Below are 18,639 nucleotides of genomic sequence, written 5' to 3'. Positions count from 1 at the left end.
TTGCAGAAAAGGGATGAGTGAGGTCACAAATCCCTTCCCGACACCTAAAGAGCCACAAAGGAGAACAAAAGTGAGAGTGGGGAAGCTGGATGAGAGATGTGAAGCACAGCAAAAGTGGGTTCAAGTGAAGAAGTAGTGCAAGAGATGGGAAAGCTAAGCAGGTATCCCCGTGGATGATAAATAAAATAGAAGATCTTTGCTTAGTCATTAATACATGAGCCCCTGACATAAGGAATGGCACTAGGAAAGGTGCATTAGGACCTTAAACAAAATCTTTAAAGTTGCCATTGACCCCATAGTTTCTCAGGAAGTTAATCTTTAACCAAAATTACGGTACCTTAAAATGTTCTTTGTGACTCCAAATGCATGAAAATGCTATGCAATTACTTATACATTTTTCTCAAAATGATCCACTTACACATCAAGTATTAAGACACGCATCGTAAAATAGGTATTCAGCATTATGTTTAGTTACAGCTAAGATGTACTGCAGAGCTGTTACTAAATTTAAATATGTAGCTACTTCCCAGTTTTCTTCTTTGGCAGCACAGTAAGTTACAATCATAAGAGCATCTAACAGGCTTTTATGTTGTGGTAAATACCAAGATAATTTTCAGTGTACCAGATCACAATTAATTGTCTGCCACTAATAATGCAGACTCACTAAAGTCAGCTTGCTTTAAAATCAAAGTGAAATCTAAACAAGGAATAGAGACAAGGGGAAATTCACCAGTTTCTCTGGCTCATTATTCAGGTAGCAAATGAATTCCCATAAATGCTAACCCAGTTCCCTACACTTTGCTGACTGCTGATATGTAAAGAAACGTCTGGAATTTTTGATAGCACATATTCATTGCAGCTGCTTTAGATTATTATATCATCTTCCTACTATTTCTCACCTACTGTACGATACAGTAGTGTTAATATCAGACTTGCATTTGTATGAAGTCTCTGCTGGTCATGACAACACAAGTATGAAATGTTTCTATGTGCCATTAAGTAATCGGAAATGGCAAGAATGTTCAAATTGACTCATGCTACTTTTTTATTAAAAAAAAAAAGAAATAAGAGTGATTCAGGAAAACTCACAAAGAATTTGTGTTCAGAAGATTTTAATACTTTCTTACAAACAGGAACTCTTGACACTTAAAATAATGCCAGCTAGAACTATGGATATCTCAACTTCATCAGTATCTCTCACAAAAAGGCTATTTTCTGGACCTTTAAAGTACTACATGTCATAATATTCCATCAGCCCTTTACAGATAAGACAGATGTCCAAACTTCAAAATGCTAGCAAATATTGTGAAATATAAGAAGCACACAGCAGTTTAACAAGCTGTTCAGGTTTTGCCTCATTTTCATTTCAAAGCCTATGCCCTCCTAGTAAAAATATTCAGCAAATGCAGTTCCTGCTGACTGTGAAGAGATAGGAAGCAAATTCAAGTGATTTACTTATAATCCCTGAATCAGTAACTATAGCAAGATGAGAAGACCCTGCATAAGTATACTGTTGAAGGCTCCTTCTACAGAAAAGCTTTGCCAAGGCTTTATTTCACACGGACACCTTCAGAAGAGAAACGAATCACACAGAAAGACTCAAGTGGGGAAAGGCACAAGGAATCTGTGAACATAATCAGCCCTTAGCAAGTTACAATATAACACAGAAATGAAAAGCTCTTTGCTTACTCTGAGTGTCTTTGCAATCGGGGAAGGAGACGATGGGGGAGAATCAGACTGAGACTTTCTGTTTCGAGTAAACTCCTTACTCCTGGTATACAAGGACGACATGGTCCATTCAGGGTGGAGGCAAGGCAACAGGTCACCTCTCAGTAGCAACAAGATCCAACTCTTCACCTCTGTCTCACTATGTGCAGCTGGGTGGTGCCTTCTAAAGCAAGAAGAAACTAGTTTGACAATTATAGTATTTTAGCCAGTGTTCAAAGTTACAAGTTTCTAGGCACCAGGCTGACGACTGCAGAAACAAATGTCACAGTGGGCTGTTCTCCATAATGCTTTAATCATGACAAGACAGACCCCCAGGAGCTTCTGCTGGCAGAGGACAGTGCTAGAGCATGTCACTGTCAGGTCTGAAACCTGCCTTCAGGTCTTCCAAAAGATTTTCTGCTATTCAGAGCTTTCACACAGCAAAGACAGACTATTTCCAAACAACCGTTGATGGCACGAAATCCGGTAACAAAATTGGCAAAAGCCTAAAGATTACTAGTTTATCCAGCTAGGAAGACACCTTAGCAGAAAAGTTTTTTAAATCCACAGCCTTGTCGAGGCAGATCTCTGTTGCTGGAGCAGGGCTGCATCATTAGGGAGAAAGTACAAATAAGGAACAAATGCTGCTACAGAAAGGGGCAGTCCAGATGAAACTGTGTTTTGTTCCATGCTCCAAGTTAGGAACGCCTTCACACACTTCTATCTACCCTCCCCTCTTGCTATTTTCTGACATTCCAAATCCTTACTTGCTCAGTGAGGAATGCTGGAGGGAGGCCAAAGGCATAGATTCACTTTCAACTTGGGATTTGGGCTGCTACTTGTAGGAGAAAGAAAGCTGAAAGTTCCTCAAGCCCAGATGGCTTCGAAGGATGAGGTCAGAGCACAATTCAGTCAGCTTGCTTGCAAGGTCTAAGTTCCAGCCACTAGTTTTTCTAGCCTGTTTGGGTGATTTAGGGCTTCTTCTTTAACCAGGTGGTTTTCTTTTGTTTTTCACATTTTATGCCACTGCCAGGCAGTCAAAATTTGTGGAGAAGAAAGTTAAAAATCTCTTAAAAGTTTGAATTCTAAGTAAAAATGAACATGTTGCTAGATAGGTGTGCCCAAGCAAACTCTAATTTCCTTTTAACTCTATCATACATTGGGTTCACTTGTGCTGAATGTATAGCTAGTATTACCTGATGGTAACAAGTACACTGAAAGCTAATTAGTACAAGCTGTAAAGCTAATGCTAAATTGGTTTGGGTGTGATACATTTTGTATCTCATACACAATCTATGCACTATTCTTTGGGATTCCAACAGCATTCAAAAGCAAACCTAAAATAAAGTTTGCCTTTAGCAAATTAGCACTCAAGAATACCAGGGATAATTATTTAGTTCTCAGAACACTTGAATAATCTCCAAGTCAAAATACAATTGAGAACGAGAAAATATCACTTAGCATTATAATGATTGTGCTTAACAAGTATTTATACAGGTACTTAACTGGGAAAATATGCAAGAGGGATGTTGGCTAACAATGATAACTTACTGTGTATTCTTCCGAGTATAAATGCCTGGCTCTGCGTTACAGAATTATGTAAAATCTAATTTATGTGATTAGTTAAGGGACTGAAATTTAGGTTCAAGTTCAAGTTCCACAGTAAGGTAGGAATAAATATGTTTAGGCAAAACCTTTTATTACACTGCAGCTGAAGGAGGTGTGTGTGAAAAGAGTAATCAGATAACTGATAAGATTTAGTTTTGCCAAACCTGATTAAGAAACTAGTAGAGCAACTATCATATTCAAGTACAATTTCTACGAATTAGCAAGTCAGCTGAAGATACAAAAGGGAACAGCAGATGCTTTAAATCCTATTTTCTTAGGCAAAGCTTCTTGCAATGAGTTAGAATATAAGAATAAGCACACACATTACTTTTAGTCTCTTATACATATGAAGCAACTCTTTGCTGCCAATACGCCTATTTGCATAATTGGCCCATATCTCAAAACAACCTTAATTCATGTTTTTAAATATCTTGCACTTCTTTTTCTTCCATGATTGCTTGTGTTCCCAAACAAAATTATTCAAGTAGCCTACCTCATGACAAGAGAGGTCGTATCAGAATACAAAAGAACTTGAAGGTAGCCCAGCTTGACATCAAAGTGGAGTTAAGGATCTCCAAATTCCACACACCACTTCTTTTTTCTAACATTATGTCAATATACCAAGAACAATGGAGTGATTCATAATCAGCAGTGGCTAGACTCTGCTAGAAAGAGCTGGGGCGGGGTAGGGGGGAGGAGAGCTGTGTGTTTAAAGACAAAGTACAGCTAATAGATAGCATAATTTAGAACACACTGAACCTTTAATGTCAGTGTTCAGTTTTAGGCTGCTGCATGTTGTCAATTAAAGTCCAAACCTTTTGAGCAGTTGATATTTTAAACAGAAAGGAACTGAAAACAATGTAGACAAAAAGGAACTGAAATCAGTCTAGAGCTTCTTAAACTTTGTGAAATCAGTATCACCCATAAAACTTACTAGACCATCCTTCTCACTAATTTCACTGGTTACAACCCAACTACTACAAACCTAAACCTTTCCCCAATGTATCAGCCTACCCATAGTTATGAACTGTGTGATGTTGACTGCTACTCTTCCACAGTAGCAGCTTTACCACCACTTGAAGTAACTGAGCCAACAACACTCCCAATTCCATGTGCTTCCTTTCAGTGATCCGAGTAGGAATGCCAAATCACTAGGAGGAACATCAACATTGTGACTGTGTATAATCTTATTACTAATAAGGCCTCAAACACTGGTTATGTCTCATTCACCAGTCCCAGTGCCCAAGCCTACAGAAGGTACTTCCTGCAAACTTCAATAGCCACACATTAGTCCTGTAAGAACATAATATGGGTGGCATAACTTAGACAGAAGGCATGAAGCTTTTAAAAAGTGGATTCATCAGAGGCATTGCTAAATTATTATTATAACCCACTTTTTGACAAGAGTCCTCAAAGAAGAGCCCAACTAAAGACGGCAAGCTATCTGAAACTTGCCTTGAATTAACTTAGAGCTGATTTAAGGTCTTCTGGGGGGAAAGATCCGACTATATTTTATAATATCTGAGAGGCTCAGAAAGATTACTTCCAGAAAGATTCCATCTGCAATTGCATCAGAACCTGGAGGGGAGGGCGGGAAACAAAATCCCTTTCCTTTTCTATAACTTGTTACTCACCTCTGCCGCTGCGTAAAAAGACGAGAGGGGCGTGTGCTGGGAATCACAGAATGGTGGGGAGGGTAGAACAGATAGGCATGTAGAGCTAGGAATTTTAATCCGAGCCAGTGAAAAATTTCATCAGGGCTCTTCTATCATGACAAGGTCATATTAAAGTACCTATGGTGGGCTTTTAGATGTTCCCACAGCTGCACTCAGAAACTTCACCAGCATCCCTGCTCACAACATTTATGAACTATAACAGGAGCAGGCATGTGATAGATTTTTGCCACCCCTCCTTCCTCTCATGATTCCCCCCCCCCCGAATAGTTGTGTCTTATATTACCAGTGGGAGAAAGGGGCAAGGAAGACTGCTTATAAGTCTGCTTTTAAGCTATTAAGTCAAGAAGCCTAAACCATGTGTATAAGATGTGTTAATGCTGGTTATTCCACCTGACAATCTTAGTCATTTTCTTCTTGATGTCCAAAGTGTCAGCTAAACTAACTATGGGATATGAGCTACCTCACACTCACAACTTCCTTCCCCATAGCTTTAAAATAGGTAAAGGTAAAGGGACCCCTGACCATTAGGTCCAGTCATGACCGACTCTAGGGTTGCAACGCTCATCTCGCTTTATTGGCCGAGGGAGCTAGCGTACAGCTTCCGGGTCATGTGGCCAGCATGACTAAGCCACTTCTGGCGAACCAGAGCAGCGCACGGAAATGCCGTTTACCTTCCCGCCGGAGCGGTACCTATTTATCTACTTGCACTTTGATGTGCTTTTGAACTGCTAGGTTGGCAGGAGCAGGGACCGAGCAACGGGAGCTCACCCCGTCACAGGGATTTGAACTGCTGACCTTCTGATCCGCAAGTCCTAGGCTCTGTGGTTTAACCCACAGCGCCACCCGCATCCCACAGCTTTAAAATACATCATCCTAAAAAAGCATATTCCCCATTGTCTGTTTCCAATGCAATAACTCTCTAACTCTCTAGCTGATTCCCTTCATTCTAGTGCCCATCTATCCAGTTGGAAGGGTGGAGTGCAAGTAATCAAATATTATTATTATTATTATTATTATTATTATTATTATTATTATTAGCAGCAGCAGCAGCAGCAGCAGCAGCAGCATCTCTATTAAAATTTAACATGGAAGGTGGTAGATTTAGTAACAAAGTCTTTCTATTCTGTTTTTTCTCCCCATTACCTAAACAATCTACATGCTTGCATACTGTGTCAAGATTAGTTATGTGCTAGATCCTTATAGCCTCTGGGTTGTGAATATATAACCCTTCCCCTCTAATTCTATGGGGTTATTTTCATCTCTTTGTAATCTCTTTCCCTGAATCTGAACTTTCAGTTCAGAGCTATAGCTTAAATTTAGAGAGTGCTCTTACTTATATTCCCCAAATGAAACACTGGTTCTTCTCTGGGATCCATGCAGGATAATTGAAGTTAAAATAGCTTATGTACAACAGTTCAGGGGTCACCAACACACCACTTACAGGCACCAGTGTGCCAGCCTACACCTCCTACGGTACTCACAACAGGTCTCAAGAAATATCCCGTAAAAATTCACAATGCACCAGACTCCTGCTCAGTTTCTCTTTGCACTGGCTTGATGTCAGCTACACTGAACAAGCCCCTTTAAACATGCCCGCATTTCATTAGACACCATGATCAATACCACCCATTCTGAACAGAGGAAAGGTAAAAAGGGCATCTCTCTGTGAGTGTAATGGTAGCTGATGTAGTCTCTTCTCCACTGATTTGCTATGGGGAGCCTGCCTGACCATCTTGTGGTGCTTTCTCTCTCTCTTTTTCTTTTAGATGGGACAGTCATTATGTGCTCTAACTCTGGTAAGCAGCTTTTTCAAAATTCTATGGCACTTCATCAAAATTCCAAGTATGCCCACTAGCCCCCAAAAGTTGGCAACCCTGTTATTGTTCATCACATGGTACTACAAGGTATTCCACACTATGTAGATTGTGTAAGAGTTTCAGAATGCTATCCTATACGCAAACATTTCAAGTCAATACAGAGAAAGTACTTTTAGTATTGCTTCTTACTTTTAAATAAAATGACAGTAAAGTGCTAGATAGCCCTGTGCAAATATTTCATCAAATCTCAGACTGCCTCAATCACAGGAAAACCCTTATGACAAGAAACATTGCATGATCTGAACTGACTTGTTCCTATATTTGGGGCTCAGCTAGAACAAAGGTCAGCGACATGCATTTTGATTACAAATGCAAACAACACTGTCAAAATATTTGGTAGTTTTCACAAAAAGTAACTACTTATTTTAAAAACATTTTGTGGCAGAAGTTCAGGGATGAATGTGGATGTTTAGGCAGCTCAGACGGCACCATTCATTCAAAAAGGGAGGCTATCAGCAGGCTTGTGGGGGAATTCCAAAGAGGGCTGAGCATGCTCAGTGGCCACAAAATGATGGCCGGCTGATGGAGGAAAGAAAAAACAGGAACTAAAGGAAGCAGGAGAATGGAATGGAGTACTGCATTCTGAAAGAGGTTGTGGCTGATTGGGACCCTCAACAGGATCACTCCACAGTGCAGCACTATGTGGCAGGTCCCACATGTAATCTATCATTCTGCTTTACTGTTATAAGCACAAGCCTGATTATGACAGGGATAATGTCTTTGATTCTAATGTATGACGGCAAGCTCATGTCCTGTAAGAGAGACTGTAAAACATTTTTTGGAGGGGGAATTGGCACTAGGCTGAGATATAAACATGATGAAAAACACTGCAGTGATTTCCCATAAAAGGAAGCCAAGCAAAGCCCTTTGCCTGCAATGTACTGAGTGCTGATTTATTGCCATGTAGTAGGTTCTCAAGTCCTGGAAATAAAGGGATTAGAGTAGAAGATCCCACATAGCAATTAAATACAGAAGAATGCAGCTGTAATTCAGAGATCTTTCTTGATCAGCTACTATACAATAAATCATTAAAGGTAATCTCCTTCATCGTTGTTGCATAAAGTACTGGGTCCAAAAGTTCATATGGCCTGCTATAAAGCCAGCTAATCTTCCATATCTAAAAGATAGCCTCAGACCATAGTTCTTGCTCAGTTCATCTATAAAGCTGGTAAGAAAGAAGAAGCAAAAGATGGTAACCCAGAGAACATATTCTTATTCATCTCCAATAAAATCCCCTACTTGGGCGCATGCAGAAGTTTGATCATACTTAAAGACGGCAACTTTTAGAAACAGCCAGTTTCTTTTAAATGTGAGTGGCTAAAGAGGAACAGAATGTGCATGTACTAAAAACAGTAATCTGTTTATAGAAAGGACTAGCAATTTCCCGAGCTTGAGGTCAAAAAATAGATTCTACAGAGGGCCAGCACATTACTGCACCCCCACCCCAAGTTATACACATATATAGCAAATTATAGTAAAAACTGACCACTTTATGGGGGGGACGGGGACTAAAGACCATGACTATAGAGCATTGGTATACTGTGAGGAGATTCATCTAAAAACAAATCTATTAAAACAAAAGAACCAAGAACAAAGTAAAGAAAAAGGAGTAAATTTTACAGTATTACTTCAGAAATAATGAGAATACAAAGCAGGTGCTTCCTATAAGTCAAATACCAGAACACACCATGTTGTTTTAGTAAGAGGGATATGCTTTCCTCTAGTTCCAGAATTGCTTTCTGAAAAATAGCCATCACTCAAACACAGGCAGAATATAAGGTTCTAATTTATAACCATGTAAACTACTGAAGTAACTAAGAATGCCATCCTATGCAGTCTTATGAGGAAGAATGTCACAGTGAATACAGTGGAACTTTGCGGACCAAAAAGCATGCACAGAATTGGGTGTAATTTACAGTAGTCCAGATAAATAGGAGTCAGCATCAAATCCGAACATCACTATTGCAAACAACTTCAAGCTAAACACATTTCTGCACAGAAGGCTGTGGCAGCAATGAAACCAGATGTCACACCCAGCAATGTGGATTAACCTTTTTTTTACAGGTTAGTCATTGGATTATGTTATGAATTTGGTGCTTTGCAAAGCCAACTGGGCTGAAATCCCTGCCAATCCATTCGTGATGCTGTAGTCTTTACTAAAAGTAGTTGCATCACCACACTGTATTCTTGGGGCCTGAAAGACAATGAGAGGAGTCTTGGTAGAATGTCCACATGGTAGTCTGAATTCAGTAATCAGTACAAGATTGTCGGATTCATGATGGCACTTTGTAGCTATTCTAAACCATATACGTGGACTGGTATATAATAATAATATGGTAATAATTTATTTTTTGTACCTAGCCCATCTGACTGGGTTGCCCCAGTAACTCTGGGTGGCTTCCAAAATGATATAAAGAAACAGAACAACAGCAACAACACAACAGAACATCACACATTAAAAGCGTCCTGATACAGGGCTTCCTTCAGTTGTCTATGGAAGGTCATATAATTGTTTATCTCTTTAACATCTTTGAGAATTCCACAGGGTGGGCATGACTACTGAGAAGGTACTGCAACTTCCTCTGGTACAGGCTGCAATTACTACACATTAGTTCTGGAACAGCAGGCTGGATGTGTGGGCAGGTATGTATGTAAATTATTTGACTCTCATGAGTTAGGGATGAAATGTGCCTAATACTAATTAATGTCTATTGTATTAAAATCCTGAAAAGCAGCCAAACTCCCATCAACTTCCTAATGATTAACTGATTCATACTTAATAGAGAGACAGCTGCTGTTGATAGTTATTTCCATTCTCAATAGGGCAGCTCATACCACACCTGCATTTTCTCTTTTACAATTGTACTTTTTTTGGGGGGGTGTCTTTCAAGAAGAGCTGTGCTATTTTATAAAACTTCACACACTTCCACTTCACTACAGTGCTAATGAAAAGGAGTGAACTTTCATACCATTGAATTGATAGACTTGTTTCATTGCATACTTTATTTTACGGGTATATGCTCAACATACGGCATATACCTGGTCTGTGTCACTGAGCCTTTGGAGGATAAATAAGATGGAGTTGGTATCTTCCACCTTTGACCTCCAGGTTAACTAGTACAACATCAACATACATTTGAGCTCTGGGGAAATATCACAATGGTCTAGAAGCATTCCCTTTCCAGGCTTCCCATCAGGTTGGATACTGCTTTTAAGGGTTTGTGCCTGGTGTTGGACACTAGGGACAAAGTGGGACTGTTTTTAGGGTGCGGCCTACCCTGCTGCCCAATAGTCTACACCAGGCATCCCCAACTTGTGGCCCTCCAGATGTTTTGGCCTACAACTCCCATGATCCCTAGCTAACAGGACCAGTGGTCAGGGATTATGGTTATTGTAGTCCAAAACATCTGGAGGGCCAAAGGTTGGGGATGCCTGGTCCACACAAAAAAAAGGAATGACTATATTCAAAGCAAGGCAACATTCAACTCTGAAATACTGTAATTTAGAAAGCATAGGTTTCATTCACAGGAAGTTTCTAAAGATATTATGGTCTCATGATTTCTACTTTTCAAAAAAATATATGAAAAGAAACATTTCATCAGTAGGCTTAGCCTAATTTCATTATTCCCCTTAAAATTAAAATAAATGGATAAATTATTTCCCTCTCATTTGCAGTTAATTTTCTCCAAGACATACAAAGCTACTCGGGACAGACTTAAGTAGCCTTGTTTATAGGAGGCAAACCACTCCACCATAGACTCGCAGCTACTGAACACTTTGAAATGCTTTGCTCAGTACTGGCCATCATCCAAGAACATAGACTGGGCTACAGAGGCTATTAGTCTGACACAGTACATCAGGTTGAATGTCCGAGGTAAAGAAGGCTCGCCCACCTTCCACAAATAATGTTTGGAAACATTAACTGGACCATCTTTTCTCTGTTTCCCATCCATCATTTGGACTTCAATTCCCATCCAACTGTAATGAGCCGGATAGGAAAGGGTTCAGCAACAGCAATTCTAAGTTTAAGTTATAATTTATTCACAGGCAGCAATGAAGACCAACACAACCTTACTTTATATGACATACTTTTAGACTTGTGTGCAATTTTTACAATAACATTCTGCCCCGAAATGATAGGTGCCTTTAAACAGAACTAGCCAGGTGCCACTTAGCTTTATTTTTGGCTTTAAAGTTCAGCAATTTTAAGTTCAGCATCAGGATGATTGCAAAATAGCATGGAAGACTTAATTCCTACACCTATGAATGTGCATAAGCTTGAACAAAATATGGGAAATGTACTCAGGTACACACATATGAAATAATAGTGTAAAAAAAAAAGGTCCCATAAATCAGAATTCTAATTTACTGTGCTCCTCATATCCTGGTTGATCACGAGTCCTAAATTACACTTAAATACATAAATGGCTTTCAGTTTAGGACTGCTATAGATCAGCAACTTCAATGAATTTTCTGTCATTTTTGTCCTCACTTCTTACTAGTCTGATATCCTGCCAACTGTGTTTACTGCGGAGGAAACAGGCCTACAATCCACTTCTGAGCACAGGGTTCTTTATTAGGAAGCTAGTAATTCAAAGGTATGTCCCCAACATTTTTCATAATTAAATGTTTTATTTTATCATAATCTAAAAGTTGCCTTTTCTCCCACACTGCAATGGACATAAGCCAGGATGAAAGCTTTCCAAGTGCTATACAGCCTCTCTGCTAGGAAATAAAATAACAAGAAAAATGCCCTTCTGGCAATGCTCTTTGGATTCCCAAAAAAGGATTTGTGCATCACAACTGTTCTATTTACAAAAATAGTTAAAAGCACAACATGTTACTGTTCACTATTTGTTGCTCTTCCATATTAGTCTGCTAGAGGCTCACCTAACATTACTACCAAGCAAACTCCATTGCTTCAAAGGAACTTGTAGCAGTGTCTGACTGGGGCATACCTCACCATATTAGGTAGTCCGATCCCAGAAAACAAAAAGCTATTGCAGGCAGACATAAAAGACTTTGCTCTTGCAGAACATCATGACAGTAAAGCAGAGAAATGGAAGATTTTATGGAAGGTCTGTAGGAGTAGCAGTGTGATTTGGGGGGAAACTTTCCACTGAACTGTTAGGTGTACGATGAGAACAGAAGGTGTAGCACTTTTGTAACAAAGCAAGTGTTAAATATACAAGAGATCAGCACAAGCCTGTAACTCACCTTTAAAGCTGAAATATTAGCATAGATATTTCACTGAATTCTCAAAAAGAACTAGAAAAACACCAACAAGTTTAACATCGTGAATTTGAACCAATCAGGTGATCAGCAACTCACGCCACAGGACAGGTGAATTCCAACTACATAATTTCCAAACACATCCAGTTTCAGTTTGCATTCCTAGCATGTTCTTTACTGCAAGTACAGGAAACATGTAACCCTCCACAGACTGCTTGCCTCCAACTCCCATCAGTCCATGTTAGCATGGCTAATGGTCAGGAATGCTGGGAACTAGAGTCCAACAACATTTTGAGGCTGAACGGTTCCCCAGCCCTGCTTTAGCAGATGGACACTCTACAAATTTTATGTCACCTGTTGCAACCACAGAATTATAAACTGGATTGTATCAAGCACTGCACAAGCAGAAGGCCACACGTGCAACTTTTCCACATTTTTGAAACGAGCCGTTACAGATTTACATTTTTAGTGTGTTTACCTTTAATAGATTAAGTTAGATTTACTTTTCATAACAGCCGCAACGTAGCATTTTTTTACACACAGACAAACCACCCTCAAATCAAGCCAGCTTCTGAGCATGTGCTAATACTTAGCTTTCTGTCCATCTGGCAGGCTTTTAACAGTACATATAATTCCATGTGAGGTTCACACAAGATCAACATCTGGCCAAATTATTACAGTTAGAGGAAAAAATTCAAAATGAGTCCCAACCCAAAAAAATAAAAAATGATTTCAGCAAGACTACCCAACTGTTGTTTATTTATCTCACTTCTAACATCAAATATCTTTGACAAGCTTATTTGAAGGAAGAAATGCTGCACTATTATTTGTTTTAAGAGAAGCAATTTTCAGTCCAAATTTATTAAGAATCCCAATTCCTCTTTCTGGAAGTTCTTACATAAAGTTATTAGTTTCTCACTTCATACTTTGATAGCTGCAGAACATGCTCCCTCTAGTGGCAATTCTGCTATGTGATTTGGTCATTCAGTGATGTCCTAAATCATTAAATCTTATCAAAATCATTTTTGGCAGAGCCAGGAGTACTTATGAAAATATGACATCAGATAACTTTCCAAAGTGCCCCTGCATTTCAGGCACTTCTTCTTAATACATTTGCACTGCTTTGATACTATTTCCTGCAGCATCTTCCATATCCTTTGCCGTGACAGCCTCATTGTGCCCATCCTTCCATTTAATGTGGTTGGCTGCAGAAGCCTATGAGATTTTTGTCAATGATGTCCTGATGGTCTGATGAAACGCCATCATGGATGTTCATGAACAAAACCATGTGTGACTATAGCCAAATGGATTAATGGCAGTCTGGGCAGATGAGGCCAAGAACCGTAAGCACTACTAAGTGATCTTGTGACACAAAAGATCACAGGTAATTTTTATCAATTCCAACTTTGAAACTGTCCTCTCACTAAACACAACAGGTACAGGTAAAGTGAGAGTAATGTGAAGTACTACACACAAATTGATATAAATACCATGAATATTACACTTAGGAAGCTGTGCATTTTTCTAGGGATTGATTATATAACCAAAAAAAATTTATGATCTGAGACAGCAACTCTGCTGAATCAATCTCTCTCTCAAGGAGCAAAGATATGTCTTCGCAGTCCCTTCCAGTGTTATCACCTCCCATTTTAGCCAAATATTTAACATCAACTATCAATTCATACTTTTCCTTCAACTGCAACATTTGCTTAAACCTGTTACCTAGGTGAGCAATTGTTTCATCTACCATAACATTAAATAATGCTGTGCAAAATTTAGCTGTAGGGCCAAGAATGAGGTCATCTGCTCTTTTGCCTAGGGAAAGTTTGCATTTCTTTCTCACATGTTGCTCAGGGAATGTTATCTCCACTACTGATGTGGATGGGCCTGGCTTAAGTGGAGAATGGCCCTCTGCCAGTGATTTTGTAGAAAGGAACATGCTTGCCTAAAATGCAGCTGAAAGAAAGCATAATGAGACTGACAGACTATAAAAGAGGCAGGCAGAATTTTGTACAATAATTTGAGGACCCCTAAATTCTATCAAAGGTTACATCCATCTTGTGATTTCCCCTTATTAGTAAGTAGGGGAGGCACAAAGCTTCACTTTTTCCAAACTGGAATTTGGATTATGACACAAATAGTCAGTCTCCAAAGCATTTCAGATCAAGTCTTGTATATTTCTGAAGCACTGAATTGTGGTTCAAACCTAACTTGGTGGTCAATGCGCACCTTGAATTTTAGCACAAACCAAAGTACCTTTTCTCTTGCTTTTGACACACTGAACACACTGAAAAATATCCTACAGTCCAATGAACAAGGAAAAGAGCTACAGAATTTTATTACTTTAAAGTAATGATAATGCAACCAGAAGAGAATACTAGGCTTATTGCTAGATTCAGGTATAAACCCCAGAAAAACATTTCAAAGCGCACTTTCACATACATATTCTCAAAATGCAAAAGAACTGAGAACTATCCTGTGGCCACAAAGATTCACAAGAACAAACAAATACACATATATGCTTTAGATCGTTCACTTACCCTGTCCTCTTTCACTTCTTCAGTACCATCTATCTCATCATCCTAGGAAATCAAAAGGGGGGGAAAGAAAATGAACATTTCAAATGAAGAACTGGTTTCCTATATATTTGTAGTAAGAAAGGTTTAGGTAGCAAGACGCAGTACTTTAAGATATCTATCTATACAAAATATCTTAACAGAAAGTAGAAGACTATACAGTTTGGAAGCTTCTAATAATTAATCCTTGAAACCATGCACCACCAGATAAATTACTGCTTCAGTCAAACAGAACAGAAAAACAGTGAGTTTCATCATCATGGGATGCAATCATGTTCCCTAAAAGTAACTTGCTTTTTAGAAAAGAAAGAAATAAAGTATTTGAAAAATATTACAAGCAGGGTCAATTCAGATATTGGCAGTGCCTTCACACCACAGTAAACTATGGTTAGTGCATGCGTTACAGCAAAGCTGCAGGTTCGTGAGCAGCCTCATGCAACTGGAGGGCATTTGTTGAAGGTCACCTTCATTTTTAAAAAATCTATGCCATTTTGTGTGCCTTATGTACTGAACTGAACTGAGCATTAAAATGTTTAGCATAACAAGAGCTGGGAGTTTGAGGGCCAGGACAGTGATTGCTGACTCATTTACATTTTAAATAGCATCAAAACAGTATTCTCATTTTCACAGTTGGATCTTTCACTTCCAGTTTAGATTTTGCCTCCCTAGCAATTGGTAAGTGCAACTTGGTTAATTTTTCATCCTCCTTCAATTCCACCAGGAATGTCATTACTTACATCCTTTGTAAAGAAAGAGATCCCCGTGCCTCTTCGTCTCTCTTTCGGCCGCCTCCTCTCTCTAACCGACTGCTTGTTTGAAGTTCTGTCATCCAAATCCTGATCTTCATATTCTGTCCAAAGAAATATAGTTTTAGCTATACATAGCTTGGTAAATTGATTTACCAATACCATGGAAACATTTTCAAACTAAGGCAAATTAATCCCAACATAAAGATTTCCATTCTAAACACCTAACAATTTATTATTATTTTTTAATTTCAAAGACCAAGCAGTGGATCCTCCCTAAAGCAGATGTACTTTAATATGATGCGAAGCCATCAGCTCAAAGAAACATTCAACTGAGATTAACGTGATTCTTCAGGAGGGGCTCAAATCCCTAGAGGTGTTATTTCATTGCTTCTTTTTAAAAAATGTTTTTATTAAAATATTTTCCATAAGTAACAAGACTACATTCAGTGTCTCTATTTTCAAATCAAATTTTCATACCCATCAATTACAGTCAATTTGAGACATTTATGTTGTAGGCAATGAGGGGGTAAGAGAAGTGGGGGAGGGAGGGGGAAGAAAATAAAGGAGAGGGGGGGTGAGAGAGACTGTAAACTTTCCTTCTTCACAGAGTATATGAGTGGTGCTTTTTTTGTCAGCATCATGTGGACAGGTATCTTATTTTTGCTGGTGGAGTGAGAGATCGGAGGGCCCAGGGCATAGTTGGTTGCAGCTGATACTGGCTTTGTTAACCCAGACAAAGAAGATTCAGCATTCCAAATATTATATATTGTAATATATTGTACTATATATTAAGAGTGGAGAAGCTTTCCTTGGATATTCTTGGATTTTCTTGGTCAAGTATGAAGTATAGTATTACACAGTCACTATGTGGTAGAAAAAACAAACTCAAAATATTTGTACAATATTGTAATTACAATAGTAAATACCATTTTTCTCCATGTCAGCAGCAGATGTGCTTTGGAAGTCTGATGGGTTCACAGAATCAGAAGATACAGATCTACTTGTCCTGGGAAGGTGAGAACTTGAATAAAGATAAGGAGCTAATGAAGGAGAGATGGGGCTTGTGGGTTTGTCTTGCTGCGCCGGGCCCCTCAATCTTTGACCAACAGACTGAAAGACAAATGAACAGAATTACTGACTTAATAAGAAGATAATTAACAGCTAGCAAAGTACAAGTTTTCTCCTCAATCTTTAATCATACTCTATTAACATTCTGTTTTAGGGTGGCTATAAAGAACAAGAATGATCATTTGAGATAGGAGACAAAGGTTATTTTACTTATAATAATGATAGTGTGAAAAAGAGGATTTAAAATCTGTCTTTGTTCATAATGATTTCAGAGAAGGAAAAACATAGATCATCTAGTGTCTAGGGGTGAAGACACTCCCCCCCCCACTACAACACAACTTTGTACTGTCACGCTGTCACCTTGTGGTCAAAATATGTATGTATCCTAATCTTGCGAATGATTCCACGTGTGTTTAGACGTGGATTAGCAAATTCAGCGAACCTAGTTTGAGTCATGCCCAACAAGAACCATACCTACAATCTAATTGCAAGAGAAACCATTTAAAAGCCTACAGATACGAGCACATCTCCAAAGCTATCATAAAAATTGCCTTGTGGTTTAAGGGGAAAAAATGACTGTATGGTCAGAGAACCTGCATTAGGTAGTATCATCTCACAGTTGTAGACAAAGATGAAAATCGTTTGTCAGTTAATAATATTACAACCCTTGAAAGTCTGTATGGAAACTATTTAAAATGCCATTTATTAAGTTCTGACATCTAGACATGCCCTTCAGGTGTTAATAAAACAACAATACTGCTAATACAGCTTTCTGATTAGTTACAGTTCAAGTATTTGGAAAGAACAAATATTCATTTTGAACACTCAGCATGCTTTTCTCATTACACTTTGTATTACTTTTCACTTATAGGTTTTCCTTACTTTTGGACATAATAAATGAATGGTGAAGTGGAAAGCAAAGCAACATCTGAAAGCTATGGTGCTTATGTTCAAAAAGTGGATCCAATCTCTCCTAATACCTTTAAAGCAGAATAATTAAAAACCTGATGCTCATCTCAAGCCATAAAAACATTTTGAAAAAAGGTAGCTAGACATAGAATCATAGAGTTGGAAGGGAGTCTGAGGATCGTCTAGTCCAAGCCCCTGCAATGCAGGAATATGCAGCTGTCTCATACAGGGATCAAACCTGTAACTTTGGCATTACTACAATAGTTTTACTCACCTCTTCATCCAAATTTCTGTTCCATCGTGACCGGGTCTCCCCAGGTTCCCTTGCTGCAGTCTGTGCCTGCCTTTCACGGTCTTCCTCAGTTGCTTCAGTTCTTTCCAATTTTTCACTTGGCTGTTCGTGCCGCTCTGTCCGAGATCGGCTAAAGGTTTTCTCTGCCTCCTGAAGATCTGTAAGTGTTACACCCTGGGAAATGGGAGAAAGTCAAGTCTATTATACCTATACAGTGGAACCCCGAGTTGCAGACATAATCCATCCCGGAGGCACGTCCACAACTTGAAGCGTTCACATCCAGAAGCGCCACATCTGCGCACGCACACAGCGCGATTTAGCGCTTCTGCGCAAGCACAAGCGGCAAAACCCGGAAGTAACCGTTCCGGTACTTCCGGGCTGCCGCAGGACGCAACTTGAAAAGTAACCTGAAGCAGACACATGATGAGGTATGACTGTATTTGTTAACATTACACCTCTTACACTGAATCCACACCTCAACACAAATTACATTATGCTTTCCACAAAGCCCAAGCTCAGCCAATTTCTAATTATAGGTCAGACCCAGTGGCATGAAAGTTAGCAATCACCACTTTAATGTATCAATCAGCTTAAAAGAAGTAAGAAATGCTAAATACAGAATCACAAACATCAGTGGTTGATAATGTCATTGCATAGCAGGTACAGAGATGTTTTTAAGAGAGAACATTACAATGCAACATTGCTACCCATGGACAACACTTTCCTTGAGCATTCTTCCATTAAGAAAAGAAAATCATAATCTTCTTTTACAGGAGCTTTTACAGACCAATTTTTTTATCTCTCAAATGTATAATATGGAAGTAATTCCCTTCTTTGGAGATTCACAGGTGTGTGATCTTGGATGTCTTCCAGAAATAATGCAACTTCATTCAAAAGGAGAACTCAGCAATGAAGTATGAGTGGGGTAGTGTTAGGCATCTTCAC

The 18,639-nt window shown here is 39.0% G+C and overlaps 1 protein-coding gene across 12 annotated transcripts in view; it reads right to left on the bottom strand.

Annotated features, from left to right (window-relative positions):
- The window catches only part of PPP1R12B (protein phosphatase 1 regulatory subunit 12B), a 104,206-nt gene that overhangs the window by 30,679 nt on the left and 54,888 nt on the right, over window positions 1–18,639 (bottom strand). For 10 of the 12 annotated variants that reach the window (XM_053393671.1, XM_053393670.1, XM_053393676.1 and 7 more), the window contains 4 exons: window positions 17,677–17,868; window positions 16,352–16,535; window positions 15,414–15,526; window positions 14,641–14,682 (listed from right to left, as the gene is read on the bottom strand). In XM_053393671.1, the coding sequence (XP_053249646.1) occupies window positions 14,641–14,682; window positions 15,414–15,526; window positions 16,352–16,535; window positions 17,677–17,868 (531 nt within the window). Of the gene's footprint in view, window positions 1–1,689; window positions 1,892–14,640; window positions 14,683–15,413; window positions 15,527–16,351; window positions 16,536–17,676; window positions 17,869–18,639 lie in introns of those variants that run through there. The other 2 variants (XM_053393681.1, XM_053393682.1) reach the window with 2 other exon arrangements.

Source organism: Podarcis raffonei, chromosome 6 (assembly GCF_027172205.1).
Source record: "Podarcis raffonei isolate rPodRaf1 chromosome 6, rPodRaf1.pri, whole genome shotgun sequence".
Classification (NCBI taxonomy): Eukaryota; Metazoa; Chordata; class Lepidosauria; order Squamata; family Lacertidae; genus Podarcis; species Podarcis raffonei.
The sequence above is the reverse complement of the archived record's forward strand: the minus strand, read 5'-3'. Positions and strand labels throughout refer to the sequence as shown.